The sequence below is a fragment of the Xiphias gladius genome, chromosome 16, assembly GCF_016859285.1.
Source record: "Xiphias gladius isolate SHS-SW01 ecotype Sanya breed wild chromosome 16, ASM1685928v1, whole genome shotgun sequence".
Lineage (NCBI taxonomy): Eukaryota > Metazoa > Chordata > Actinopteri > Istiophoriformes > Xiphiidae > Xiphias > Xiphias gladius.
In genome coordinates this window covers 6557033-6580276 of record NC_053415.1, presented here as the reverse complement: position 1 = coordinate 6580276, position 23244 = coordinate 6557033, and the positions used below count along the sequence as shown (strand labels likewise).

The following is a 23244-nucleotide window of genomic DNA, read 5'->3' as shown; positions in this document are numbered from 1 at the left end:
TGAAAGGATCACTAAATATAAAATATTAGTAAACAAATCTGGACAGCCACAATTTGTCTTTAAACAAGCACCTTTTCCATATTCCTTGAAGTGGTTTCCTGACCTACAATTAGGCGTCAAAACAAAGCCCCTGGACTCTTCAAACAAACAAACAAACAAAAGAAAAGGCACATCAGGCACAATATAGATTCCCTCGTGCTCCATCCCAATTTGGCTAGTTTCCCTTTCATCACGGATTTGACAGTCATTGCCATTGGTTTATGAGTATTTTACAATTAGGTTAAAATCCTGTATTTGTAGTAGTTCTGTAATGTACAGTGCATCCCTTACCACCAGCCAAAGCCTTTAGCGTGTCACATTAAGGATTATAGTGTCAGTATATAATCATTAGTGGAATATGTTACTCTAATGATGTTTGCATATATATGTATGGTATCATATGGTGCCACTAAACAAATGAGTCCTACCAATGTAGAAAGAATATTTTTTACTTTATGGCAATGCATTTTTAAATCTGAATCCTTGATTGCTATACAAATGATTGTGCTATTCCTAGTAACAGTGCTGCTTTCAAGAAACTAATTTACAATGAGAAAACAAAACAAACCTTTTAAAGCTGCAGTTTATGCAATGTTCAGCTTTAAGAAAAACAAACCTGGCATGTGTGATTCCTCTGTAATGTTGCGCTATTGGTCCATATGGTTTCAAGGTTTGATGCAAACTGCCAATTTTTTCCTAATTGTGTATACATTCATTAAGAATGTATTCCAGGTTGTTTTAGAATAATCTAACTTGCTATTGTCCAGTTCTCTCTAACACTATTGGAACATTCTTACATTTGTAATAGAACACAATAAACCGAGAGGAAAGAGTGGAGAAATAATTCTTCAGACCACCTTACAGGTGATAATGTACATAGGTAGAGCTTGATAACTACTAAATATGACAGAGATATCAGTTCCTCCGCTCACACTGTCATAAAGAATTTGAGGATCTGTCCCCACGGCAGGTGGCAGAATGAGACCTGGTTTACCAGGGGTGGACTTTCCGGTCAGCACCTCGGCCTCCACAAAGTACAGATACTCCTCATTTTGCTCCTTCCACACTTCCATGGCCTTTCTCACTGAGCCAGCAAAGTAGATGCCATCTCCATATGCTGGGTCTGTATGCAGAGGAGTATGCACAAGAAAAATAACTGAATTGTGCCTTTTACTACCCCTTCTTCTCTACATTTGATGTTATGTATCTGTAAAACTGTAAGTCCAATTGTAAGACCCTAGAAATGATCATTTAACATACATAAAGAACTAGGTTATTTTATCAAATGCATCATACCTGCAGGGGGTGCACACTCTGAATGGAATCCAATATGGCTAACCATCTCACAGAACTGTGCAGGTATGCGCTGAAGCATTTTTTGAGAAATGTTGCATTGCAGCTGTTTCTTCTTGAGGTCAAACAGAATCTTCAGTGTAGGGTTCTCCACTTTTTCCAACTAAATAAAATAAAAGCATCATTAATCAAGCAGTGGTGGAAAATAAGACAGTTGCAGCAGTTACAGTAACACATTCCGTACCTTGATTATCTGCAGCCTTTCCTTTCTGAAATCAGATAATCTGTCTGAGAACACAAGGCTTTGGCAATCAACTGTCTTTCTTTCAAAGGACACATTCTTAGTCGACATTACAAGCATTGGACCCTCCTCCTCTCTGACAAACTCCTTCTGGATGTTGCAGAGCATGGCCTCCACCTCCAACGCAGCAGCTGCAACATCTTCATATGAACCTCCGCTTACAGTTATGGCTGCATGGCCTTTCTTGAAGGACTCCTCAATGAAAACGCCCTTTTTGGTTAGACAGGACAGCTGCAGATATTCTTGCTCGCCCAAGTGCTGGATGAAGTTGTTATGGATAGTGAAAGTGCCAGAGGGTTGGAGAAGCCCGCTGACCCATCGTTCAGCCTCGCGAGTTGCTTCGTCAGAGGGGCCGCTCAGGCTGATCTGTGGAGTGGGAGGTTTGCTGTCAGGGAAGTAATCTCTGTGCTCAAATGCTGGTGGAGGAGACATAAAGACAACAATCACTGCCACATATTAGCATTACTATTACACTTCTTTTTAGTCATTTCAGAGACAGGATTAGTCAAACATGCATTCCCCCTAGGCTTATCATTTCTACATTAGCTGTCCTACAATAGCTGTATTGGGTTTTTTGGCAACTCCTGCAATATACAGGAAACTACAGTAGTATACAAGATTCCTTATATTCTACAATTTTTATACTTTCATGTTACTTGGAATTAAAATATCCTTTAGAACACATTTGCCACACCATAAATAAATAGATGTCTTAATACTTTTATAGGACCATTCTGGTGATTTTTTTTTTATGTTTTAGCCCACTATGTAAAGACAATTTGCACGTTCTTACAATAGATACATACTAAACTGACCATTTTGAAAACTATAGTAGAAGTTTCTAAAATTGGTTTCCAGTCTTCCAGGTATCCACCTTGTAAGCTTGAGACTTGTTTTAGATTAGTAAGCCATTCCAGTGGACATTTTTCTGCCTTTCCCTGTCAGTGTTACTCTATTTTCATGAATGGAATTCATATAACTGGAAGCTGGGAGATTCGTTGCTGGTATTTTTAAGAGTAATCCCAGATCTAGGATTTTGCAGTCAGATTACAAGGATAATGCAAATGTAGTTGCTTGCTGAATCAAAGTCTTTGCTGTTCAGCAGCCGCTATCAGCAATGTTTCTTCAGGACTATTGCTGCTCAGGGTTTCACTACCACACCACAATAACAAAGCCTTGAGAAAAGCCAGTGGTGATAAAATGATCACTGTAATGAATTTCCAGTCTCTGAAAAGTTTCAAGATTAAGTTCTCATACATGAATGAATCTAATAGAAAACAATGACCACCTGGAATAGGAAGTCTCTCAAAGGTGTTAATTACTGTAATTATGGGCACTTCAGTGCTTCCAATAGTACAAGGCATTCCATCACCATCGACTCCCCACCAAAATACTTGCATTAAAGGTCATCTTTTTTAGTACATTTAATATCAACAGAAATATTGTGTTGTTACCCTGTGTAGAGCTGGGATGAGATGCTTTTTGCTGGAGAAATTTCATTTCTTCCTGAAAAGCCTGTAAAGAGAAGGTCACTAATATATGTCTTTCTTTTCTATGACACAATTCATAAAGCATTACATTCCCTTGAGTTATTAAGTTTAAGAGCAATGGCAACTGAAAACAGTAAACACATAACCACATTCCACCTTACAAAAACATATTACAATGATATTTAATTAAAACATCACTGATTTCTGTACATTTGACTTTCCTGATTAATATAATAGCAACTTCATACAAAGTGTCACCTCTAGATTCTCACCATCTCTATTCCTCTGTCCCTGGTTTTGTTGTTTAGTATTTTGGTTTTTATTCATAATTGTTTAAGTTGCCTTTCTATTATGATTACTGTCAAGGCGTCTCTATTTTAGCCACCCACTATATACACAAATGGCCAATATGGTAATATTATTCTAATATCATGAAAGTATTTTTGCAATACAACCTTGAATGTGCTGTTGTCAGAGGGTAATGTGACAAAATGAACTTCCATCATATTTGTGGACTTCTTGGCGAAGTTAGCCACTGCAGAAGACATGATCTGGGCAGTGTCTTTTTTGCTGAACCCCAGGCCTCCAGTACCGATGGCGGGGAAGGCAATTGACTTGTGGTGACTTGCATCTGCAATCCATAAGCATTCCGATACTGATTCGTAAAGAATCTGTAATGAATGAATAAGTGGATAGAGATGTAGACATATAAGAGCTCTTCTTACAGTACAATCTATACATTTTTTATACAGTATATTAATATTTTCTTTCCCAACAATACGTATGCTAGTCTTTGGGCTCTGCTATTTTTCATTACCATTTGTGCTGTACTTAATGTTACTTGGAATATGTGCTCTCTTGATATCATTAAGAAAATTTCAAACTAATTAACTATTGCAAACTGTGATACAATATATTTTTAGATGTGACTAATTAAAAAAATGTTTTGATTATTAACACTTTTAGATATATCACATAATGAATATTCTACATTAACATTTAAGATTTTCCCTTTTTACTCAAATGCCCTGTAAGACTTATTCTCATAATGTACCTGCTGCGCTGCTTCCGTTCCTTTTTCAGTGCAAAATGTGTGATACACCTCTTTACACTGCAGGTGGTAGCCATTTGTGACGACGACTTGTGCCTTTTCTCTGGCTTTATAAAGCTCATTTTGCATTCCCAAACCAGCTTTCACTAATAAAGCATTGGAGATCACACCAAGTTGCAAGTTTCGGTTTGATGATACAGTGTTTACAATGACATCTGTCTGAGAGGATACAAAAGCAAGAAATGTAAATAAAAAGGGATCAGAACAATAAGATAGCTTATTTGTATGTATTCAGAAGCTCTGAAAATATAAAAACAAAACATTTTGGAGCTCATTTAAAGAAAAAATGACTTGTAACACCTGTTAACATAAAAATGTTCATACAAGCAGCAATTCACACTGCAATGCATTAAATTAGTACATAATCTACTAAATAATGAAGAAACATCTCAGATTCTTACCTGCTGTTTCTCAATTTCACCCTGCTTCAGTGTCAGAAGAACATTTCCAATCTGGACAGTTGGTTTTGGGGTTTTCGCAGCTGCTGCCTGACTGTATGACATGGGCTTATGGGGGGCTAGTATCTCATGGCAAGCCCTCTCCATTTGCTTAACCGATGGCTCGTCATTGTTCACAAGGAGGATCTCTTCAGGACGAAATCTTTGAGAGGGGTAGTTTTCAAAGTAGTGTTTCACAGCTGACACTATGGTGTCTGCACATAGTGGCAGGGGGTAATTGAACAGGCCTGAGCTTATAGCAGGAATGGCAACAGTCTTCAGATGGTTTTCCTTAACTCTGTCAAGAATGCTCCTGATGGCCTTCCTTAACTGCGGTTCAGCCCATGAAACATCAGACTTAGAGGAGTATAGTTGTAGTTGCGGACCCACAGCATGAATTATCTTCTTGCATGGTAGTAACCCAGCATCAGTGACAACTGCATCTCCTGTTGCCAAGTTTCCTTTCCTTCTGATGTAATCATCACTCTCTTTCTGGATTTGAGAACCGCCAGCAAGGGACAGAGCTTGAGCAAGGCCGCCATAATGTTGAAGAACGGTATTAGCAGCATTCACGACAGCATCCACCCGGAATCTGGTGAGATCAGCCTTCCACACAGACACTTTAACACCTGCATGCAGCATAACCTCAAACCTTTTCTCTTGGACAGTAGTTGGCCTTTTCTGCTGTGCAATGGTCAGATCTCTTTCAAAATCCAAACCCTCGATGATGGCCACACATCCAAATTTTCTTTGAAGGACATCACTCAGAGTGGGTCCACATTGCCACACAATGTTAACTGCAGGCCCATGAAGAGGAATATCTAATTTACTGGCCATGGTTTCTAAACAGAGCTATGGAAAGGTTTTGTGTAAGTACATCATGGAATGACACCACTGTCTGGTAAATATATTTGAAACTCAGCGTTATCACACCTCAAACATCATGAATACACCTGCTGAGTTTCAAAGTGGATCATGACAAGAAACACTTATGAATTACTGAATATGCCTTCACATGCTCAATAAATACTTTGAGCTGAATATGTAAGAAATAGGACTGTGGGTTGAGGCAGAAGGGAAATTGTCACGGCTTATAAAATAATTTTACCAGCAACTGCATGTGAGGCCCGAATTGGAAAAGGGGTTATCAGTCAAACTGGAAGAACACCATAGACTTCATTTTAATAAATCAAAGAGCAGTGATTTGACTTTGGTAAGATAGAAATACAAACGCATCTTCACTTTTGTCTTTTTCTATATAAAAAACAATCCCCTATACACTAAGTCTGTAACCTATATTTGGCTGGCTAGAAAAATTAAAAGTTTATGTGAGGATATTAATTGAGGCAGCTGTGTAGTTGTTGCCTGAGCACCAGGGAACCCATGGACACAGTGAGCTGAGTTTTTAATTATTTCGCGTTCAATACACAAATTAATCTAATACTATAGGCAGTGTTATCATGTGTGAAATGTCCTTCTATGGCCTGGAGAATAACTTTACCTACAAATGAACACACAGTGCATATCCATTCCAGATAAAAGTGTTGTTTCCTTTCACTCCAGTAGAAGGAGACAGAGCGCACCAATGTGCTTAGTATAATGTTAGTATACAAGAAAGTTATTATACTTTTTTGTAAAATGATAAGTTTGGAAAATGTCCGTAGAGAAAACAAAAGTATTGAACATTCAGTGCTATATTTTTTTTCCGAGATACCTGCCGTTGTGTCACTACTACCCACACTTTTCCAACTGTGAGTTACTCTTCAGTTACTTTGTGCACTTAAAAATCAAGTTGGCTTTCGTGCATTAGCATCCCGACGTCTTTTAAGTAAGCTAGAATATCACTTCTTAATTCAGACAAATGTCTAAACGACATTCTAAGAGTCGGTTGCACTGTTTCTAAGCTTCTTTTGAGTCGTAGACATAGTCCATTAAAAAAAAAAAGAATTATACCGCCATTTCCTTAAGCACGGTTGTTAAATGACGTGCATCGGCGCGAGCAACCTCTCGCACCATGTTTACGAGACAAAAACAAAAAGCTGCTTGCTAGGTTTAATTATTAAGATCTAGCATTTATTTCGACGCTGATATTCATTTCAGAACAAAAGCACACTTTTAACTTTACAGGCTAAAGAAAGAATGTTGTGCGGAGATTTTAAGTTACTCACCCAGTTCCTTCTGGAAAGTACTGAGGAGAAGCAGAAAGTGAAAGAGCGAGACAGGTTGCGGACGCCCCTTTCTCTCGGGATGTTAGCTAAGTTTTGCGCCGGTTTTAACTAGTCGTTGTTTTTTCCCCCCTTATGTACATACAATACTCGCACTCTGTCTTAAGATTCAGCCCACTCTGCGTCAGCGCTTAGTGGCTTCCCTCGACAACAACATCAATTATAATGTCAGTTTCATTATCTAAGAAACAAAAGTGAAAGTAGCGCAGGGCAGAGGCTGAATGGCCGACAGTCATGGCCGACGAATATTCTTATCCTCTGCTCGTTGAGCTCGAAGAAAACAACTTACCAAGATTAAAAACTAAATTAGTTAAGTACTTTCAAAGTAAGAAATCTAACGGCGGCGATTGTGAAGTTGACTACGAAAATGGCAGCAGGACAGCGGTGCTGCGCTTCCGCACAGAGGAGGGTAAGTTTGGTCCGATAAACTAGACCTGCTCTCTACTTTGTCATTAAAAAAACAAAGACGTAATGTTACCTCCATCATTGTCAATCGACTTCTTTTCTGAGAATGCTGGGATGGTTTTTTTTGTTTTCTTTTCACTCACTCAGACCAGCAAAATGTTTTGAGGAAAGAGGCGCATCAGATCAGTTTGGGCAAATGCGTTCTGAAGATGACGGTTCGCTTACCTCCAGATGAGAAAACAGCACAGGTAAGTGAGTAGAAAAAGTATTGCCTGAGTATAGGGTTCTTGTGAAAATTGAAAAATAAAATAAAAAAAATCACTTCAGTCTTTTCTATAACATTCACTTTCTGTCTTGACCTCAAAATGAAGTGCCATATCAATTGCTATAACTTCCTCATTCGCTGGGGACCCTTCAACCCCCTCCCCCTACTCTAAATTGGGGACTGTAGGTCTAATCAGATTGAGACAAAATGTATGTGAGCGTACAAAAGCTTGAGGCCTGTCTCTGTAAGGCTCACATCTCACTGAGAATCACGTGCATGATCAGAAACCCAAGGCAGTGCCGCATATTGTTCTTCCCAGTTCCTGCTGCTTGGTTATTGCAGAGGTCGTAACCCGAAGTACAAAACACTTTGAAAGCATTTCTGTGTAAAGGAATTCATTTCCTTGACACAAATACTGATCATTTGCCCGATGGGATTCCTTTTCAAACTAGCTGACATTAAGGGCATTCTGCCAAGTGAAAGTGGTTACACAAGATGCCATAGTTATGGTAAATCTTGACTAAAATAATTTTTTGTTTATTCTCTACAGGAGGGTCCATCTGATAACCTCAACAAGAAATGTAAGTAAGTGGTGTAAGTAACACCAATATGTTTCCTACTCTGTAACGACTCTGGTTCTTTTTTTGTTACAGATAGAATGTCAAGATTTACTTATACTGGCAGTCTCAGAACACAAACACACGCACACACGTGATGAAGGGAATTTGTGGTAGCTAATAACACAATTTTATAATAAACAGAAATATTTTTATCCATTATTAAGTTTCCTATTATGATTTTGTTTCTATGAATTTGTAAATCCAATTGTAAATTTAAAAAAAAAACAATTTTAGTCAATGCAGTTTACTCTTAATTAGTAGCTTTGATACATGCATCTGCGTGCTTATGGTTGACAAAAAGTTATTAAAATCATTAATTGTGTTAAATGTATGTGGTTATAACTAGCACTATCCAAACACTTCTGTGCGATCATTTAAAAGTTTTCACACCGAAATGAGGTCAAAACAGGAGGGCATTCCTCAAATCAGAACTTTTATAGCTTGGTTTGTCATTGTGTCCACATGTTCTGCGGTCAAATACTATCTGCCTTTTTAAGTCAGCTGCACTGCCACCCAGGCTAAGCCTTTGCATATTTGTCACTGTTTAAAGTTTTTGTAAACTTTTATTTGATCATGTGTTAGTACAGTATATAGTATCGTTATTACACTTAAACTTGTGTTTGACATAACACATCACACAACATCACATCACATTAGTGCATTATTAGAGACACACAAGCATGGAAAATTAGTTGTGGTGATTTGCTATTTGATTAGCTGGGAAAACATCTCCCTTACAGTACCTAGAAGGATACTTTTCATTTCTTCCATCAAGAAGTAACCATCTTAACATGATCCTATTGACGTTGTGCCTGTTGGCTTTTTGTTTGTCTTCAGGGTTTGATTTTCAAAAAGATAGCTTGTTAATGTTTTGCTGTGAACTCAACAGTAAAGCCTACTGTTGTTCAAGCCAGACTTTTTTTTATAAATGTTGTTTCTGATCATTTCTAATCTTATTTTGAACAACTTGACTGAGCTTTCAAGAAACTAATATTCTGCTACACTTTCATGCTGGGCTTTGTACTGGTCAGTTGGACACTTGTTTAGGCCAGCTCACTGCTAAACCACAGAATTTTCCATTACATAGAACAAATAAAGTTAGTTCCAGTTTTGGTTGTCTCCACCCGTGCTCGTTCTCTCGCACTGTCTCTCTTGATCTCCCTTTTCTTTTGCTTAATTATAGTCTATAGGGATAGTCATAAAAACATTAATAACGTGAAAATAAATTACCTCAGCCCTGTAGTGATGATCTATCTTTAATGGCTGTTAAGTCACTCCCCTCCTTTCTCCCAGTCTGCCAGTAATAAATAAGCTATAAAGATGTGCAAAAACAGAAGTGTTGTGCTTTAAGAAATGTTGATAACTTTGCAGACTTGTTTAGGGCAGGCTGTATCGGAAAATGTTACACAGGCTAGCAAATGTATACTGTAAATTTGCTACTTTCCCTTTGCTTGAAACTGTCAGAAGAGGAAAGTAGGAGGGGCTGTACAATGAATCTTGTACTAACCTAAGCACCACTTTAAATTTTCTAAAATTAAAAAACTAAATTAAAAGGAATTTTTTTTGTTGTTGTTGTTGTGGGGAAATTATTTTTTGGAGGGGTAGGCTAAATAAATCTAATTTGTGCGAAACACTTGGAATAAAATTCCCACAAATAGAGATGTTATTCCGTTATTTAGTGTTATATTATCTAACCTCATTAAGAAATGTGTGCTCAGTCACTCAACCTTCATGTCTCATTAACAGTGGGTGCTGCTGTGAAGAACAAACAGTCAAGTGCCGATGAGCTCACACCTGCAGCTGAAGTTCAGACAGAGGCAAAAGGCAGAGGCGACATTACAGCAGATGAAGAGCAGTGCACCACCTCGGCTGTTTTAGGAAATATTCCAGAGAGGTTAAGCCAGGAGTTTTTGGTGATGCTGGTAGAGAACATTTTAAAGGTTCCCGACTTTCCATCTGCCTCCCAGAGGTTCACTTTGGAAGTCATACCTGGCATCTCCACTGCTGTGGTTACATTCCAGAGTGGAAAAGGTAAATATGTGAGATAACATATACATATATAGATAACTGATAGCACTTCTTAATATGATCAATGCAGTGAGACATAACACTAAGAAGAATTACACCAATAAATTAGTTCTTGCAAGTGGTGAGAATCACTTGATTCCTACAGTTTCCCAGACCACTGATAGGCAGCTCAAAGATAAAGAACACAGAGCCATGTTCACCCTGACTAGTGGAATCCTGTATAAAATTCCTGCTGTTTGCCAGCAGAAAACATGTGCCAGATTTATAAGCTAAATTATATTTATTGATCAGCTATGCACTGAAAATAAATAAATCATCAATTAACATTAAAGGAACCATTTGGATTTTTCTTGTGAACAAAGTTATATTTAAATTCAGTGTTTTTCATCAAACTGCATTTAATGTATCCTCAACTCGTTTTAACCAAAGGTCTCGGCAAGGCTGATGTCTACTTTCTAAGAAAGCACAAAGAGCTGTTTATTTTTGTGTTATTTTATGGAAGGGTTTTTGCCCAACTAACTTAACTTTTTATCACTATCTCACAGAAAACACTGACTTTGTGACAAGATGTCCTCAAAACAGGATGTTTGCAAATAAAGGATTATCAGTCCGGCCTCTTGAAGTCACAAAGCAAGTTGTAGTTGAAGAAATACAAAATTTTAGTGAAGATCTCCTCCACCTGTATTTTGAGAACGAAGCTGGTGCTGTTGAAAATATCATGGTTAATGAAGTGGAACAGTCTGCCGTCATCACATTTAACGACCATAAAGGTAGTACAGTTACAGTACAAGTTAAATATTACTGTGTCAGTATATATGTAGTATAATAAAAATCAGAGATTACCACCATTTATTATATGTATTTATTATATGAATTCTAGATGATTTTACAGTTAATCTAATATCTTTTTCCATAGCTGTTCAGAAAATCACGAAGAAGAAGCATCATATCAAACAGGAAGAGATCAGAGTTTATCCTTTATATAAATCTTTGGGAACAGCCCTCTATGGCAAAGACAGGCTTTCGCTAAAACTCCCTGCTGCTATCTCTGAACCCATTGACAATGCTCTCTGGAGATACCTAAATGACAATCAATCAGCAGCAGAGACCATTCACAATGACTTAGCTAAACACTTCTGCAACGTAAACCTTGACCAGTCTACTGTGTGCTTGAGCCCCGCCTCCTCACTACTTCGGCAAAAGGATGCCAAAGCCATCATCAAAGAGTGGCGGGATACTGTGAAGGCAGCCTTTGCACAAACTGTGTCAAAATTCAAATCGCTGAAGTTTCAGCCAGAGTCAGAGGTATGGGAAGAGTCTGAGGAGAAAATCAGACAGACACTACAGAATAAGGATGTGGTTTTCGTGCCCAATAAAGCCAGTGGTGTCTTATCAGTGGTTGGCCTTGTGGATGATATCAACAGACTCGAGCAAGCTCTTTGTGAAGTCATGACCAAGATTTTCAAAAGGGTGCAGAGGGAGAAATCAAGCATAACCCAAGTGATCAAAGTTTCACCATCGGTTTTCCACATACTATGTCAAAATGGTCTTCAGGACACGTTGCTCTGTGTGTACCCAGAACTCAAAATGTCATTCAGGAAAGAGAGTCTGGATTTGACAGTAAATGGCTTGAGTGATGAGATTTTGGCAGCAAGCAGAGTCATATATGATGCAATTTTGGCATTAAAACGACATAATTTAGAAATAGATACATTTGTGCTTGAATTGTTGAAAGATGAAGAACAAGAGGAGCTTACAAATGCTCTCTTCACATCAATTGGAATAAATGCAGCATTTGAGATAAATGCACAGAGGGTGCAGCTCCTTGCTGTCTCTGATAGAGATCTGAAAGATGCTGAAGACCATCTGGGAAGGCTGCTGACGTCTCAATATATTGATGTTGAAGATATTAATGTCCTGAAGAAGTCAGAGTGGCAGGATCTGGTCAGTCAATTAGAGAACGCCAACAGTAAGTCATGCAGGAGACTTCGAATCCACATCACTGGTCAACAAGTCGTGGTCTCCGGCCACAAGGATAGTGTCATAAAAGTTAGCAGTGAGCTTGATGACTTTTTAATGCAAAATGCTCAAGTAACAGAAACGGTTGTGGTCAAGCATAATGCCATCATTGAATACATTCAAAAATCCAACATATCTTGTTTGGAGCAAGTGAAAGACAAAGTGGTGGTGTCTTACAGAAAAGAGGCCATCTGTCTAAGTGGTTGTAGAGTTGATGTTGCAAATTGCAAGACCTCGGTTGAGGCCTTGGTCCGTTCTGTGTTCTTTGAAAGTTTAAAAGTCTTCAAGCCTGGAGTGAAGAAGTTGTTCCAGGATAAAGAAGCTATGTATGTTTCCTCACTGTTGAGTGAAACTGGCTGCTTGGTCCAACTGGTTGATGAGACTAGTGGTGGACAGGGTAACTTGGCCCAACAAGTGCCAAATGCAGTGTATCAGCTTCAGACATCTGATGGAGTGGAAATAGCTGTTTGCAAGGCAGATATGTGCAGTTACCCAGTGTATGCAGTTGTCAATTCTTCTAATTGTGACTTGAAACATAATGGAGGTCTTGCAGGAGCCCTTTTGAATGCTGCTGGCCTTCAGCTGCAGGATGAATGTGACAAAATAATTAACTTGAAGGGACAGCTCAAGTCTGGAGACTGTGTCATAACTGATGCAACGGGGAAACTTTGTTGCAAAAAAATTATCCATACAGTGGGACCCAACTTTGATCCAGCTAAACCCCAGAAGGCTCTAGCACAGTTGAAAAGAGCTGTTAAAAGAATCTTAGAATTTGCTGAAAAGCACAGCTGCATCTCTGTGGCTCTGCCCACCATCAGCAGAAGCAAAGGATTTCCTCTCAATTCATGTGCTGTAACCATCAGCAAAGCAGTAAAGGAATACTGTGATGAGAGGTACGATGACACCCTGAAGAAGATCCATTTTGTGAACAATGATGACACTGCTGTTCAGGCTATGGAGGCAGCTGTCAGACAGGAGTTCGGAAATGATGGTGTTAGTCTTTCTCAACAAACTCTTGGTACCAAAGCCACCACGTTTCAGCTTGTGAGACATGCTGGACCTGCTGGACCTGATCCAAACTGCTTGGGTCAAGTGAAGACCAAAGAGGGCTTGGATATCACTCTTACCAAAGGAAAAATCGAGGATGCCACGGTAATTTAGATTTTCTATTATCTTTTACTAAGAACAAACAATAAGTTTAAGAGTGAAACATTCCCACAGAGGGACTACAAAATACTAGAGTATGTAGTATTAACTACTGACCCTATTCTCTAGCTCTAGAATATCTTCATAATTGGATGTGGTATTATGGGGCTTGACTGCTTCTTTTCATACAGCCTCTTATAGACCTGACTGTCTAAAAAAACTGTTGTAAAATGAAGAACATGCAACTTATAATATTCTTTTGACACATCTCTAGACGGAGGTGACCGTGAATACTGTGTTTGGAGATCTTGCACTGAATAAAGGGGCAGTTTCAAATGCCATCTTGAGTGTGGCTGGACCCAAACTTCAGCAGTTGGTAAATGCAAAGAATGCTAGTGGAAATGATGGTGAGGTCATTGTTACTGACGGCTGCCATCTGAAGAGCAAACAAGTCTTTCATGCAGTTGCACCTCAATGGGACAATGGACAAGGCACAGCTGAAAAGGTACACTGTTCTATCATGTCTAGTATGTGTTGAATGTTTTCTCTGATCTGAGTTTGATGAAAAGTCAAAACATATTATAAGGAATATACTTAAAATCTACACCCTTGTCTCTTTCCTTTCACTGCATTTAATGTAAAACATTATTCTGCTAATTTGTATAACAAACTGCTTTTAGCTACTTTTCTTGTAGTTTGAGGTCACATGATTATATATTAGTTGCAGGGGCCAGTAAATATATGCAACAGCAGTGTAGACTTTCAATATCCTGCAGCTAGATATTAAAAGCATTTATGCTTTGCCTTACAGACCTTGAGTTCCATTTTCAAGGAATGCTTGTACAAGGCAGAGGATACTGGTCTGATTTCCATATCCTTCCCCGCCATCGGCACTGGAAACCTGGGTTTCCCAAAAGACCTTGTAGCCTCTTTGATGTTGGATGAAATCTCAGCATTTAGCAGTAATAAACAACGTAAGCACCTGAAGAAGGTTGTTATCGTCCTTTACCCAGGAGATGCACAGACTATCCAGGTAAGGAAACAAAATAAGCTTTGTAGTACTTTTGGGCTTAGAATGCTAAACAAAAATTTCACAGGGACATTAACTTTGTGACAAATCATTAATATCAACCAGTGATATCTCCATATTGTGACATTGTTTACAAAGAGGCAGTGTCAATTATGTCTGTGTTTTTTAACCTCTGCTTTTTTAATATTTTCGTAATATATTCATAATATTGGTGAGTGCTTTGGTATAAGGCATCTCTCTGATTCTGTCCTCAGGCTTTTAGTCAAAAATTTAAGAAGGAGTTCCCCAGTGCCTCAGGTGGTCCAGTGTCCATGAGTTCCCCGCAAAGTCCAGGTAGGCAACAATGCTTCATCATTTTTATGTGCAACTACAATGTAATGCGGTATGTTAGCAATCTGTAAGGATTAAATTAGCATTGTTCTCATGACAAACGTGTCATTAAGGAGTGAAACGCTTTAAACAGTGCACTTATACACTGGAAGAAAAAAAAAAAAAATTTGTAATAAAGGAGGGAAAATCTTAGAATTTATAAGGCCGTAACTGAAAAATGCTTTGTATGTTTATTTATTAAATTACTTAAATGGCTCATTAATTTCAAATTATACTGTATGTCTATTAGCTAGTTTGTAATTTTACCCATACTGAATAATTTTGTTATTTAACAAAAAGCTTTACTCATTGGGTTTTAGCACTGCTGTTAATCCTTTACTTGTGTCTACTGCCACCAGGTTCCTTCTCTAAAGTTGTCTCGAGCTCAGGAATGCATGAGACCAAAATGGGAAGTGTGGCTATACAGGTGGTCACAGGAGACATAACCAAGGAGACCACTGATGTCATTGTCAACTCCTCCAATGAAACATTCTCCCTTAAGTTAGGTAAATGACAGCAAGAGCTGGAATATTTCAATTATGCATAATAATGATAAAAATACTTGTTTAGGTTTAAATATAAATATTGAAATTGTGGATTATATTTTAAAAGTAATATTAAGGTGACACGTGAATCTCACTCAACATCAATATTGACACAAAAGTCTTTCCCTCCTCTAGGAGTATCCCAGGCCATTTTGGATGCAGCTGGTCAGGCTGTTGAAGAAGAATGCCAGATGCTTGGTAAGGAAACATTTACACTTTAAGCTTCTGTGACACCGTAACCCAGACATGACCCCAGCCACAGTAGTCCGATGTTCTTGCTTGCCAGTTCTGTAGGCCACATCATAACACAAGATTGGTTAGAAGAGAAGTGTGACCTAAATGCACGCACATGATCATGGTTGTCATGGTTCAAAGGCATTCAAATCCACTGTCTATACCTTTAGGTGCCCGATCTAAAACAGGCATGATAATGACCCAGCCAGGTAACCTAACGTGTAAGAAGATCCTCCACTTGAGTGGACAGACGGACCCAGTAAAAATCAACTGGACTGTGAAAGAAGCTCTCCAAATGTGTGTGAAAAACTCATACACCTCAGTGTCATTTCCTGCCATTGGCACAGGTGAGATTTATCAGCAAGGTTCTGGAGTTTATTATGTGGAAAATCTTGACTTTTGTCTTCCAGACCATCTCATTTGAGGGGTTTGTTTATACAAATAAAACTCAGAGATCCTATTTATTGCAATGTTAGGGTATAATTTTGGTACGCAATCAAATGGATTTTAATTAGGTTTGTATTCAGAAGGACTTTCTTCAGATTTCCTCCTTTGCAAAGAAAAAAAATCAGAAATTTGAGGGAATGTTCATGCCTGAGTTGTATTGATTCAGAGACAATGATCATAGTCATGACCGCTTAATCAGTGAATTCTGTTACAAGCTTTTACAGTCTACTTTTATTCTCATAATGCTTCTCTCCCCTGCTGTAAACTTTGATTATTGCGAGAGTCTGTAATTTCTGCTGTACCAATTTAGGTCAAGGCAATGTAGATGCAAGGCAGGTGGCAGATGCCATGTTGGATGCAGTGATTGATGTGTTGAGCCAACGCACTTCGGGCCCCCTGAGGACAATTCGGATAGTTATTTTCCAGCCACCAATGCTGAAAGAGTTCTACAACAGTATGCGTCAAAGAGAAGTCACTGATCCTAATGATAAAGGCTGGGTCTGGAGAAACCTCCCCAACAGAATCAAATGTAAGTAAAGAGAATAGAATAATTTTGGTGTTCATATTCCTCAATCTATAATCGGTTTTGAAAGTTAAACTCTAATGTAGCACTTTGAATTTGTTCTTTCAGCATTCTTTGTTAGTGGAAGTGCTGGCGAGCCACAGAAAGACAAAGATTTTGTTATTGGTGCTCTGAAAGTAGACCCAACTTGCTTCCACATCTGCGGCAACTCACAGGCTAAAGTAGACTCAGCCAAGCAGTGGATCATGGACCTGATAACCAAAGAGCAAGACACCTTCAAGATTTCAGACCCCGTCGTCCTTAGCCTCTCTGATGCAGACTACCTGCAAATTGTTGACATCCAGAAAACCAGGGGCGTGAGTATAACGACTGAAAGCAAGAAGGGCCAGGCCTCAATAACCATTGAGGGACTCAGCAAGGATGTACTCACAGCCACCAGTGAGATCAATAACATGCTGACAAAGACAAGGGAGGCCGAGGAGCTGAAGAGGAAAGTGGAGCTGGCAGGCACAGTAGTAGACTGGCAATACCAACAGCAAGGGCTTCAGTTTCAGAGTTTTGATTCAGTGACCAACTTCCAGCTCGAGGAAGCATTGGAAAACAACTTACTAAATGTAAAAATTAAAGTCCATGGTCAAGACTACACTGTCAACATGCCGGACGGACCGGCCACTGATAGCCAGGGACGTACCCTGCAGATAAATAGAATCGACAAACTGAAAGGTATTTCACTGATAGAGGAAGACTTGTTATTTCTTGAAGTTCTGCTTCTGGGTCCTGTGGAACAAAGATCATAATGCAGTAGTAAATGGTAAAAGTTCCAATATGAAGCCAGAATAAAGCGCTTCAGTCCAGACTTGAGTCTGTTAGTATTGCGACTTATTCATAGCTTTTAGCATGATTCCTCTTATTGAGATCTCTCTAGGCGCCGTCTCTATTGATCTGATTTATCTGATTTTGTAAGCCAAAAAAATAATGCCAAAATATTGTTGATGCTGTTGTTGATTGTTGATAGAAATAATAAAAATGAAATGATTTAATTTGCCAGTAGGTGAAGACCTTCCTCAGCATTGGGATAATATGCCAGCCAACACTTCGAGTCAGGCCGTCACCATCAAGGCTGGAACAGCAGAGCATACTGAAATCCTGAAACTGTTCCAGGCCTCATGCAATCAAACCGTTATTAAGGTAGTCTGCATTTAACACGCTCTGCATTTAATCCATGATGTTTTAGTTTTCATACTTTGTTATTTGTAAGTCACTTTGTAAGTCCCTCAAGTTATTGCCAGTCACTAGAGTAGAAAGCTGGTCATGATGTCACTAACTTCGTTGTCTTCCATGCGGCTACTCAGCCGCTTTGTTCTTCGCAGACTGAAAAATGTACTTTTCCTTCCTCTTAGATCGAGAGGATCCAGAACCCTGTATTGTGGAGGAGCCTGGAGATCAAGAAGCGTGACATGGAGCAGAGAAACGGTCATCAAAACAACGAGAGGCGTCTCTTCCATGGCACCTGCCACACCACTGTGACCCACATCAACGAACTTGGCTTCAACAGGAGTTACGCAGGAAAGAATGGTGAGAACTTTATTTTGAAAATATGGGACAATGTGTCATCAGACACTTCCTTCGTATTTATTGCAAACCTCCGGAACAATTCCAGTGTATCCCATTCCTTGTAATGTTGATTTTTAGTTCTTACACCATGATTAAGCATATTTTAAAATCAGTTTGGTTATGCATAAGTCGCTCATTAAAAGTTGCATCTGACCGATATCAATAAACATACATTTTGAAAGAAGTTATCATCCCAGCCTAATGGTTGTTCAGAACATTACAGTCATTGTTCCCTTGTTTCTTTATATTTACTTTGAAAAATTGCAGTTAGTATCTCACAGACTAACTCTAACTTTCTGCTGCTACTTCATTTTCAGCTACTTGTTTTGGAAATGGCACATACTTTGCCGTCAAAGCTAGCTACTCTGCCAGGGACACCTACTCCATGCCGAATCAAAATGGGGAGAAGTGCATGTACCTCTGTCGAGTACTGACGGGAGATTACACTCTTGGAAAGCAAAACATGATCGTACCGCCAGCCAAGGGCCCCGTCTCCGTTCAGAAGTACGACAGTGTCGTGGACAACATGGCCAACCCCAGCATGTTCATTATTTTCCATGACAGTCAGGCTTGTCCAGAATATTTGATTACATTCAAGTGACACAACTATGCACTGAGATAACAAATGCAAATGCTTTACATTTTACACTGCCTTCCGAAATTAAATAACTCTTTGCTTATCATCAGCTTATTATGTATTTGTTTACCCATCTACTTAACAGATTTTATTTAACTGTACAGTTAGGGGAACCTTAAAACAATATAAACTATTTCTTGGATTAAAAGTAGTCAGTAATGATCACAAGGGTCAGGTATTAGTCATCAGACCCATATAGTGCCTTGTAAATGTCTCTCTGATCATTCCATAGAATGATCATGCAAGAAGAAATTTAACAATGATAGGAAAAGGACAGGGTTCCCAACACAGTTTTTTTTCTGTATATTATGCACTGTGTAATTGTCCTGAACATTGTACACAGAGTTTAGAGGCTGACGGAAATAACCTGTTCTCCTACCCTTTATGTATGTGTAAATCAGGTTAGCAATCACCTTTGGTTTTTATAAGGAAAAATGAAAGTTAACTGCTGTTCCAATAAACAAGCCTTTACAAGTAAAAGTTACTATGAGCACACAGATATGTTTTCTATAAATTTAAAGTTAATTACTCAAGTTCTACATTTGTTTCTAATTTTTGTCTATTAGAGCAGGATAGACAGTAAACTGAGTAGTTTTCTTGATTTACAGTCCACACAAATGTCAGTTCAATTTTTTGTCAATTTCCTCTAATAAATGTACAGCACATAGCTTTTCCATCACATAACTTTTAACAGCAGAGTGTACCAAACCCATCATGTTGAAAATTGTCAACAAATTCCACATTGACATAAACAAAGACAAAAATAAGAAACAAATATACCCCAAACAGATAAACCAATAAAAGAGCCGGCTTGTTGCTCCGTAAACTTATTCCAATACATTGACGTTCCAGCATTAACCCAGTTCTTCAATCATGAAAAGATTCCCATCATCCCTGTATGATAATGTTGGCTAAGCAGTTTCCAGAATTCCTCATAAACACAAAGTTTGCTTTTCAGTGTCTATGTGATTTTTTTTTTTTTTTTTCAAACTATTATGATATGACAAGTTTTGGATATTAACCCAGACACCAAGGTTTTGTTTAATCAATTTTCTCCAGTTCAGGGCAATAAGTAAGCAGCTTTGCTTTTCTCCCTCTCTTTCACTCTCAATTTATGATCAAGAAGGCGTAAGTTACATAAAAACAAGGAAATAATTACAAACCATATGAGATCACATTAATAACCTTTTTCGAAAACTTTTATTTAACACAAGTTGAGATTCATCACCTTAAAAATAAATGTAATACTATAAGAAATATCTTGATTTAATGTTATAATGTAATGCTAGACTTTGTTGTGATTTCCTCAGAGCTCTGAATTGTGTCACCTCTGTGGATCAGAAACTTTTTCAGGCCCCTTGCGTTGATGTCAACTTTCTTTCCGAATCACGTGCACTTTGATGTATGAGTGCTCATTTCTTTGCACGCGCATTTTCCCTGCCAAAACATGTCGCGGTGAGACAATATTACAGGAAATCACAGACGTTCTCTCACGCAGCTTCATTAAAATGAGAGCCCCTGCTTAACTCTCGGGCTCCATCTGCAGGTCATACCGCAATTGACGGCGCATATACTAAAGTCTTTTCTCCTGCTTCAGACCAGTTCAAAACCAGATCACCTGGGCACTTCTGGCTGTTTAACATGCGGAAAGTTTGCGAATACCTTAATCCTGTTTATCATTTAGAAAGAGGAAAAAGACATTTTATGCATACATTTTCACGCATAAACAGTGAGATGCAGACCAAAGTCTTGAAGGCGGCGGTTTGTTGCAGCCAACAGAATGGGATTTCTCTTTTGGTCTTGATTCAAATGAAACATGGCTGTTGAACCGAGTGAACTAATGATTGTTTGGGCTCTAATGGCGATTGGAACAAGCAAATTAAGGTAATGACATTTTTATCATGCATACTGGTCCATCCCGGGTTGAGTTCAGTGATGGACAGTTACTATGTACGTCTACTCAACTTTGACACACTTGTATTTATTGTACTTAAGTATTTCCATTTTATGCTAGTTTATGCTTGTATTCCACTACATTTGACAGGGAAATATTGGACTTTTATTTATTTGACGGCTATAGTTACCAATTCCTTTGCAGATGAAGATTTTACACACCAAGTATATAAAACACATACAATATGACACATGGTTATGAATTAAACTACCTAACAGTATGTAAAGTAGATAAAATCAATTTAACTTTGACCAGCTACGACATGATGTTGCTGTTTAACATGCATTGGAATATTCCCGTAAATATATAATAATACAACATACCTGGGCCATTTTCTCGCATTATGCCTGTTTACGTTTGATTCTTTAAGTACAATTTACTGATAATACTTGCAGGACATTTACTTTTAATGAAGTATTTTTTTTACACTGTTATAGTTCTGCTTTTACTCAAGTGAAGGATCCTTCTTCCACCACTGATGCATCTCTCCCTTCCAACAACTGAACAATTAATGGTCCCAAGAAACTGAAAACGAATGTAACTTGCACATTGCAAGCCTGCATTTTTTATATCAAAGGAAATGGGTTTATGTTGACCTTTAAATAAAATCAAGGCCCCAGAAATCAGTAAACAGGAGAGAGCTTTCAGCAAATCTTGGGTAAAAGCAGCTCATTCTTTTTTTTTTTTAGAAATATTACAGCATCATTGCAATTACTCAACATTAATATTTATGTTACTCCTGCTGTTGTTTGGTGTTGTTGGATTATAGAGAGGGTTTCTTTAGTGGTCCTAGATGATACTCGAGTCAGGTTTCAACACAGAGACAACAACAGAGGCTGATAACTTAATATCCATGTAAAGACGGTGCACAACTCTCTCTCTCTCTCTCGCTCTCTGTGTGTATGTGTGTGTGTGTGTTTGTGTGTGAAATTCTGGCAATGAAATTATCCCGTGATGACAAACTAGTTCTTTACTCAGTGTGTGCTTGACATTCAGGTAATAATTCCATAATTCAATGATTATGAAGTCTACGCACCCTCCAACACTTTAGGTTTCACTGCCATGAGGCAACTTTAATATGTTTTCAGTAATTACACCTGACTTAGCCGGGATTCTTTGTTACTTTAGGCCAATTCAAGTGAGGGAACTCTGAAGCCTCATTACAAAATCCGATAGATGTGCTGATGCTTAATATCAGCTGTTTGCCAAAAATGTTTAGAAAACTAGTCAAATATCAAATATGTGAGTATATGAATATTGGTATGTGTTTTTGGACATAGTGTATAAATAGTGTTTGTGTGTTTACATTCTAAAACATGACATGAAATGTTGCAAGTAGTGCTCTGGAAATGAGCATAACAGCAAGAGAATATATCTTCAGTAGTATTCCATGTTTGAAATACAAACCATTAGTCGAAACAGTAGATGAATAGCTTCCCCGGCCTTCTCAGCAGTGACCTGCCAAAAGAAGAAGATTTCTGTTGTCCTCTGTGACCAGTCACGATATCCCGTCTCAGTATACCAGGTTGCTGAAACAGGCCTCTGGTGACATACGTGGTTGTAGAAAGCATTTTGCCATCTACATACATGAGTTGTTTTTTGGTTTTTTTTAAATTGAATTTAACACCAAACCAGTCACACTGAGCAACAGGCTGTGTGTGTGTGTATACTGTCTACAGTAAGTACGCATGATCAGTGTAGGAAGGCAATGCACTGGCCCAAGGTACGTGCAAACAGTGGGAGAGTTGGCAAAGTTTATCAAACAATAATGACTAAAAAACAAGGGTGATATGGACAGAGTCAAATGAAAATCCACACAAACTAAATAACAATTTTCACAATATTTATTTAATTTTAATTTTATGTATTTATTTAAGGCTGTGTCAGAGTTCAGTATTATATATGAAAAATTATACAATTGTTGGAAAAAAATTAAGAAATATTCAGAAAGTCTATCTTACATAAATGACATTGTACTATTCAGTTGATAATAATGTAGTACTGTATGGAATGTGAAAAAGCTGGGGACTCCAGCTCAGGCTTTCGGGTCCTGTGGTTGATACATTTCAATGTGTTTAACAATTAAGATTTTTTTTTTTTCTCATTTAGCCCGAACTGTTGCTGTCTCTCCCCTCACTGTCTTGGTGAGTTTCCTGTGTGTCAGTGTTTGTGTGTGTGTGTGTGCGCGCGCGTGTGAAGAAGCAGATAGTGTGAACTTCCTCTGTGTGGGAAGGCAGGACACTCGTCATTCTCTTGAGGAGGGTGGCTGGAGAGAGAGACGGCTCCACCTGCAGCCTCCACAGCTCCACCTATCACAACTAAAAGAAACATTATCACAAGTATCATAAATGATACTAAGACTTGCAGAACATTTTTCTTAATGTTGTCATTAACTTACCTCTGTCTGGTATTGCCATCTACACATTAAAGACAAAAATACATTACATAGAACAGAGTCAGTAAAATAGACAATAAAATAAACAATCTTTGAACTTTGAACATCTTTGAATCA

General features: G+C 38.4%; 2 protein-coding genes across 5 annotated transcripts; one reads left to right on the top strand and one right to left on the bottom strand.

Moving 5' to 3' along the window:
- Window positions 1-7: 7 nt before the first annotated feature.
- On the bottom strand, window positions 8-7796 carry parp9 (poly(ADP-ribose) polymerase family member 9). 3 transcript variants are annotated; one of them, XM_040149029.1, is made up of 8 exons: window positions 7527-7796; window positions 4636-5523; window positions 4178-4393; window positions 3579-3794; window positions 3088-3148; window positions 1577-2049; window positions 1336-1495; window positions 8-1162 (listed from the first exon to the last, which is right to left on the bottom strand). In XM_040149029.1, the coding sequence occupies exons 2-8, from the start codon at window positions 5506-5508 to the stop codon at window positions 888-890; spliced, it is 2274 nt and encodes a 757-aa protein (XP_040004963.1). In that variant the 5' UTR covers window positions 5509-5523; window positions 7527-7796; the 3' UTR covers window positions 8-887. The 3 variants fall into 3 exon arrangements, with proteins under 3 accessions (XP_040004963.1, XP_040004961.1, XP_040004962.1); XM_040149027.1 differs by lacking the exon at window positions 7527-7796 and adding an exon at window positions 7375-7493; XM_040149028.1 differs by lacking the exon at window positions 7527-7796 and adding an exon at window positions 6840-6935.
- Window positions 7116-19705, top strand: parp14rs1 (poly(ADP-ribose) polymerase family member 14-related sequence 1). Of its 2 annotated transcripts, XM_040149024.1 has the most exons (17): window positions 7116-7305; window positions 7449-7549; window positions 8117-8147; window positions 9933-10217; window positions 10760-10984; window positions 11131-13385; window positions 13654-13884; window positions 14191-14412; window positions 14664-14742; window positions 15138-15284; window positions 15459-15521; window positions 15728-15904; window positions 16315-16533; window positions 16636-17250; window positions 17576-17715; window positions 17928-18102; window positions 18459-19705. In XM_040149024.1, exons 1-17 carry the CDS (start codon window positions 7131-7133, stop codon window positions 18740-18742), a joined length of 5424 nt encoding a protein of 1807 aa, XP_040004958.1. In that variant the 5' UTR covers window positions 7116-7130; the 3' UTR covers window positions 18743-19705. The 2 variants fall into 2 exon arrangements, with proteins under 2 accessions (XP_040004958.1, XP_040004959.1); XM_040149025.1 differs by lacking the exon at window positions 10760-10984.
- The last annotated feature ends 3539 nt before the right edge of the window (window positions 19706-23244 follow it).

Excerpts from the sequence above, each read along its gene's own strand:
- parp9 (XM_040149027.1), bottom strand. Across the intron at positions 3,149-3,578 it reads CTGACAACAGCACATTCAAG|GCTTTTCAGGAAGAAATGAA; the intron begins GTTGTATTGCAA and ends TTCTCTTTACAG. Across the intron at positions 1,163-1,335 it reads AGAGTGTGCACCCCCTGCAG|ACCCAGCATATGGAGATGGC; the intron begins GTATGATGCATT and ends CTCTGCATACAG.
- parp14rs1 (XM_040149024.1), top strand. The coding sequence starts at position 7,131 with ATGGCCGACGAATATTCTTATCCTCTGCTCGTTGAGCTCGAAGAAAAC. Across the intron at positions 10,985-11,130 it reads CACATTTAACGACCATAAAG|CTGTTCAGAAAATCACGAAG; the intron begins GTAGTACAGTTA and ends CTTTTTCCATAG. Across the intron at positions 15,285-15,458 it reads AACATTCTCCCTTAAGTTAG|GAGTATCCCAGGCCATTTTG; the intron begins GTAAATGACAGC and ends TCCCTCCTCTAG.